The sequence below is a fragment of the Borostomias antarcticus genome, assembly GCF_949987555.1.
Source record: "Borostomias antarcticus genome assembly, contig: scaffold_200, whole genome shotgun sequence".
In the NCBI taxonomy this organism is placed as follows: Eukaryota; Metazoa; Chordata; class Actinopteri; order Stomiiformes; family Stomiidae; genus Borostomias; species Borostomias antarcticus.
Window position 1 is genome coordinate 5,001 of NW_028176451.1, and position 6,585 is coordinate 11,585.

At 43.3% G+C, this 6,585-nt stretch overlaps 1 protein-coding gene across 1 annotated transcript in view; it reads right to left on the reverse strand.

Moving 5' to 3' along the window:
• The window catches only part of LOC311328461 (protein diaphanous homolog 1-like), a gene marked incomplete at its 3' end in the record, with an annotated part of 9,202 nt that extends 4,336 nt beyond the window's left edge, over positions 1-4,866 (reverse strand). Inside the window, exons 1-3 of the mRNA XM_084462428.1 lie at positions 4,669-4,866; positions 1,259-1,285; positions 40-204 (exon numbers count right to left, since the gene is read on the reverse strand). Of these exons, the coding sequence (XP_084318554.1) occupies positions 40-204; positions 1,259-1,285; positions 4,669-4,773 (297 nt within the window). The remainder of the gene's footprint in view (positions 1-39; positions 205-1,258; positions 1,286-4,668) is intronic.
• Between the last annotated feature and the right edge of the window lie 1,719 nt (positions 4,867-6,585).

The window sequence follows — 6,585 nt, forward strand, 5'->3', positions numbered from 1 at the left end:
ACGCACACACACACACACACACACACACACACGCCCTACCAGCATCTGCTCGAAGAGCTCCAGCACGTATTCGTCGGGGTGCTCGTGCAGCAGGGCGCTCTGGCCCGTGAGCTCGTAGCTGGCGGCGGAGGAGTGGCGCTGGCCCGGCGCCGCGCCCCCCTTCTCCTTGTCCTTCTTCATCCTCATACTGGTGAAGCGCTCCAGCTGGGGGTCAGAGGTCACGGGGTCACACGGGGGGGGTCAATGCCACCGTCAGAGACAGAGAGAGAGACCTGGATCCTAACCTCGCACGCTCACATTGTTTCTCTCCACAGATCAGTCTGGACCCACCCACCCCCCCCCCTGGACCTCCCTCCCCCCCATCTAGATCAATTATTCTGTGGTTCCATTGTGACCGGGCCAAACAGGGAGTGTTCCAGCAGAAAAGAGCCCCTGATTGGTTCCCGTAGTTGATGTGTGAAAATGGAATACAGGCCAAAAGTTCTGTTAAGCCGATTGGCTGAATGAGTCTGTCTGTCAAGGCGAGTAGTCCCGCCCGCTATAGTGGTTCTGGACGAGGGAAGGTCCGACTGATCTGTGGAAAGGGGGGGCTCGCCGGGGCGGGGCGGTCTCACGAGGCCAGAGCAGCGGTGGCGCAGGCGCAGGGACAGCGGGGGGGGGGGGGGTGAGGGGGCACAGCGGGGGGGGGGGGGGTGAGGGGGCAAAGAGGGGCGAGCTGTGTAGGAGCGATGCTACCATCCCAAATCAACGCGCTCCGATTAGATCTGTCATAAACTGTGATGGACTTCAGGAGCTGTTTTGAGATCAACAAATGTTTAGGGTCAAAGGGTGTATGGTTTTGTTTTTTTTTGGGGGGGGGGGGTTGATTTGGGATTCAGGAGACGTAGCTTCCTGTCTGTAATGACGTTATGCGTCTCACATCGGTGACTGCTTGTTATGTGTAAGTGTAGCCCGGGCAGCGCTGCGTTGGGCGATAGGAGGCGCTTAGCGTAGCGTCAGGGGGGATGGACGAAACCGGAGGCCCCAGCTGAGAGGACAACAACACGGACGAGCTGTGGAGAGATGTTAGCCTTCAGACCCCCGGGGTGGGGGGGGGGATGGTTAGTGATGATGCCTCCAAACCAGACAGCCCCATTGTGCAGGTCACATGGACTCTGTCGAGCTAAGATTCACATGGAAGCACACACACACACACTAGCACGGGGAAACGCTCACACGATGACGCATTGTATACAGACAATGCACACACACAACCTACCTCGTCAGGGATCAGCCGTTTGAGTTTCTGTTACGGAGAGGGGGGGGGGGGGGGCAGAGAAGAGGAGGGAGGGAGGGAGGGAGAGAGAGAGAGAGAGGGGGGGGAGAGAGAAGACAGGAGGGAGGGAGAGAGAGAGAGAGAGGGGGGTGGAGAGAGAAGACAGGAGGGAGGGAGAGAGAGAGAGAGAGAGAGAGAGAGAGAGAGAGAGAGAGAGAGGGGGGGGTGGAGAGAGAAGACAGGAGGGAGGGAGAGAGAGAGAGAGAGGGGGAGAGGGGGGTGGACAGAGAAGACAGGAGGGAGGGAGGGAGGGAGAGAGAGAGAGAGGGGGGGGGACAGAGAAGACAGGAGGGAGAGAGAGAGAGAGAGGGGGACGACAGACAGGATGAAGAGATGGCAGAGGAGAGAAAGAATCAACAGGGGAGATTTTGAAAAAGGTGACAGCGAGGGAGATGGATGAAGAGATGATACGAAAGAGAGAGAGAGAGAGGGAGGTAGGGAGGGAGGGAGAGAACGGGGGTGGGGGGAGGGGACAATTAGAGAGAAATCAATAGTGAGGAATTAACCAGGCCTGGGTTTTTTCTATTAAGCACCAATCAGTGCAGAGACAGCAGTGGGGGGACAACAGGCAGGTCACTAGATCATTAAACACAGTTCACAGACTAGCGGTGGATCTATAAAACATATCAGTCAGTCACAAAACAATTAAACAGTTATATTGGGGCAAGACATTTTTCATTGATTAGTGATTATAATGATGATTGACGTGGCGGGATATTAGGCCAATTGTTTAACAGTGAGGATGAGGGATGAGTGAACGAGTGCAGTCTCTGTTATTATTAAACTACGTCTTAAACTGCACGTGCACCTTTTCACCACTTGATGAAGTTCCGCCAAAGATGCGCCTATTAAAACCACTTCTTCAGCTAGTAGCTGCTATAGTATGAGCTAGTTTAATTAACTATTAAAACCACTTCTTCAGCTAGTAGCTGCTATAGTATGAGCTAGTTTAATTAACTATTAAAACCACTTCTTCAGCTAGTAGCTGCTATAGTATGAGCTAGTTTAATTAACTATTAAAACCACTTCTTCAGCTAGTAGCTGCTATAGTATGAGCTAGTTTAATTAACTATTAAAACCACTTCTTCAGCTAGTAGCTGCTATAGTATGAGCTAGTTTAATTAACTATTAAAACCACTTCTTCAGCTAGTAGCTGCTATAGTATGAGCTAGTTTAATTAACTATTAAAACCACTTCTTCAGCTAGTAGCTGCTATAGTATGAGCTAGTTTAATTAACTATTAAAACCACTTCTTCAGCTAGTAGCTGCTATAGTATGAGCTAGTTTAATTAACTATTAAAACCACTTCTTCAGCTAGTAGCTGCTATAGTATGAGCTAGTTTAATTAACTATTAAAACCACTTCTTCAGCTAGTAGCTGCTATAGTATGAGCTAGTTTAATTAACTATTAAAACCACTTCTTCAGCTAGTAGCTGCTATAGTATGAGCTAGTTTAATTAACTATTAAAACCACTTCTTCAGCTAGTAGCTGCTATAGTATGAGCTAGTTTAATTAACTATTAAAACCACTTCTTCAGCTAGTAGCTGCTATAGTATGAGCTAGTTTAATTAACTATTAAAACCACTTCTTCAGCTAGTAGCTGCTATAGTATGAGCTAGTTTAATTAACTATTAAAACCACTTCTTCAGCTAGTAGCTGCTATAGTATGAGCTAGTTTAATTAACTATTAAAACCACTTCTTCAGCTAGTAGCTGCTATAGTATGAGCTAGTTTAATTAACTATTAAAACCACTTCTTCAGCTAGTAGCTGCTATAGTATGAGCTAGTTTAATTAACTATTAAAACCACTTCTTCAGCTAGTAGCTGCTATAGTATGAGCTAGTTTAATTAACTATTAAAACCACTTCTTCAGCTAGTAGCTGCTATAGTATGAGCTAGTTTAATTAACTATTAAAACCACTTCTTCAGCTAGTAGCTGCTATAGTATGAGCTAGTTTAATTAACTATTAAAACCACTTCTTCAGCTAGTAGCTGCTATAGTATGAGCTAGTTTAATTAACTATTAAAACCACTTCTTCAGCTAGTAGCTGCTATAGTATGAGCTAGTTTAATTAACTATTAAAACCACTTCTTCAGCTAGTAGCTGCTATAGTATGAGCTAGTTTAATTAACTATTAAAACCACTTCTTCAGCTAGTAGCTGCTATAGTATGAGCTAGTTTAATTAACTATTAAAACCACTTCTTCAGCTAGTAGCTGCTATAGTATGAGCTAGTTTAATTAACTATTAAAACCACTTCTTCAGCTAGTAGCTGCTATAGTATGAGCTAGTTTAATTAACTATTAAAACCACTTCTTCAGCTAGTAGCTGCTATAGTATGAGCTAGTTTAATTAACTATTAAAACCACTTCTTCAGCTAGTAGCTGCTATAGTATGAGCTAGTTTAATTAACTATTAAAACCACTTCTTCAGCTAGTAGCTGCTATAGTATGAGCTAGTTTAATTAACTATTAAAACCACTTCTTCAGCTAGTAGCTGCTATAGTATGAGCTAGTTTAATTAACTATTAAAACCACTTCTTCAGCTAGTAGCTGCTATAGTATGAGCTAGTTTAATTAACTATTAAAACCACTTCTTCAGCTAGTAGCTGCTATAGTATGAGCTAGTTTAATTAACTATTAAAACCACTTCTTCAGCTAGTAGCTGCTATAGTATGAGCTAGTTTAATTAACTATTAAAACCACTTCTTCAGCTAGTAGCTGCTATAGTATGAGCTAGTTTAATTAACTATTAAAACCACTTCTTCAGCTAGTAGCTGCTATAGTATGAGCTAGTTTAATTAACTATTAAAACCACTTCTTCAGCTAGTAGCTGCTATAGTATGAGCTAGTTTAATTAACTATTAAAACCACTTCTTCAGCTAGTAGCTGCTATAGTATGAGCTAGTTTAATTAACTATTAAAACCACTTCTTCAGCTAGTAGCTGCTATAGTATGAGCTAGTTTAATTAACTATTAAAACCACTTCTTCAGCTAGTAGCTGCTATAGTATGAGCTAGTTTAATTAACTATTAAAACCACTTCTTCAGCTAGTAGCTGCTATAGTATGAGCTAGTTTAATTAACTATTAAAACCACTTCTTCAGCTAGTAGCTGCTATAGTATGAGCTAGTTTAATTAACTATTAAAACCACTTCTTCAGCTAGTAGCTGCTATAGTATGAGCTAGTTTAATTAACTATTAAAACCACTTCTTCAGCTAGTAGCTGCTATAGTATGAGCTAGTTTCCAACAAGTGGCAAGCTACATAGCTAACTAGCTAGCATTGACAGACGTGCTCACAACCGACAAAGTTACAGAACTTTTGACAGATAAAGGGCAAGTGGTTACGTACAAATTTCTTTTTCCCGTCTCCTTCCTCGTAAGTTCTCTTTGATTTCTTGTCCTTGCCGCCTTTGGGAGCCGCAGCCGAGGCACAATTCCCCGAATGTGGATCCATTGTGACTTGATTAAAGTTAATTTCCTCAAACGCGCAGCGAAAATATCCCCAGAATTTATACACCCTGTGGTATCAAAGTCCAAAAACACACACAAAAAACACAGACACCTCTATGTAAAGCTTAGTATAGTTGTCCTTTCTACGGTGAAAAATGAAGCACTGTGGCTTGCTCCCCTGTGGACGATATCTGCCGTGGGAGAGCAAACTAGTCCACATGTACTACGGCTTGACTGTGGCCAACTGGGAAGTGTGGCAATAAGTTAGCAGCTGCAGTTAGGCACTCTGACCAGTAGGGGGTCCCTGGTAAAGTTTGTCATCCAAAAATGCGCTCAGCTCACTCGAGTAGGCTAGGCTTCGAGAAAATAACTAATAAATACCCCACAGTTTAGGCTAGGCTAGCCTACTCTTGCGCGGTTATAGTTGACATTTAAATCAACCTAATTCAAAACATTTATTTGAATGGGAATGGTCTACCCTTTAAGTGGAAAAGGATAACCACACACTGGATTATCGCTCCCAACACATTATTTGAGCAACGTTTCGACCACACACGGTGACATTTTGCCTGAAGAAGAACCTGTATGGTCGAAATGTTGCTCAAATAAAATGTTGGGAGCTATAATTCAGTGTGCAGATATCATTTTCCTCTTACAGATTCGTATTTTTTAATCCTGTCTGGCCTAAAGTACAGATTGGATGTGCACACAGCTACTTTGCTATAATAGTTTCACTGTTCTACAAAATGCATAGGCTAACTTGACCAAAAACCGCCTGTCAATTGCTCCATCCATTGCTCCATCCATTCATGTTCTTGCTCATCTGTCCCTCCGTTTGGGCCTATACCAATATAGTGACCCAATGTTACCCCCATGCGGCACTATGATGTGATTGTGATGTGACCTGATTCTTCTCTCCACTACCCTGAAATGAACACGTTCTCGTGTAGGCTACACTCAACTGTAGGCTACGCTTCAGGGGAGTGTGGAGAACATGAATGAAGGGCGTGTGTGCGGGTGTGTTTGTGTTCCATTCACTAGTGGTTACTTTATTTTGTGACAGACATAGCCTAGCATAGCCTACGAAGGTTTAACTTTGATATCGTGATGCTTTCTTCTTACTGCTGTTAAATAAATAAAAATGCTCATTCTCCTAATTAGACTTGGTGAGGCAAACTAGGCTTAGGGCACCACCAAGTGGTAAATCAGTGAACAACAGTCTCATCTTGCTTGAGGAGCCAATCATATAGCCTCGCGAGACCACAAGTTACCAGTCATAGGCTCCAACATTCAAATCAGGTGGAAAAACCAGTGATTTGCTTATACGCTACTTTATAGAATACATAGCATACATTTTCATTGAGCCAGACGAATAAGGGCAGCCTACAGCAGCACCAGAGGCAGAGTAGACCTATTGTTTTATCTCCTACCACAAAATGAGCTGACTAAATTGACCAAAATTCAGACAGTCCTCCAACTGACGCAAATAGCCGAAGTGGTTGGTTGTTATTGTCACTTCATTGTCATTGCCCCCCCCCCCTCTCTCTATCTCTCTCTGTCTGTAACATACACGCAAACACGATTGAAGGGCTGCCAGCGCAAAACCATACTAGAAACCTCGTAAATTGTGAGGATGAGTTAAACCGAGCCGTGTGCGCATTTCAATCACATGGTGCTTGTCTCAGATAAGCAATGCTTGCATTTATGTATTCCATCGTCGTCATCATCATCATGTCTGCTCACGACCATCATCAACCTTCAATCATGAGTATGAATACATTAAAATATTTGGTCGATAATGGTGTTTAATCTTGGT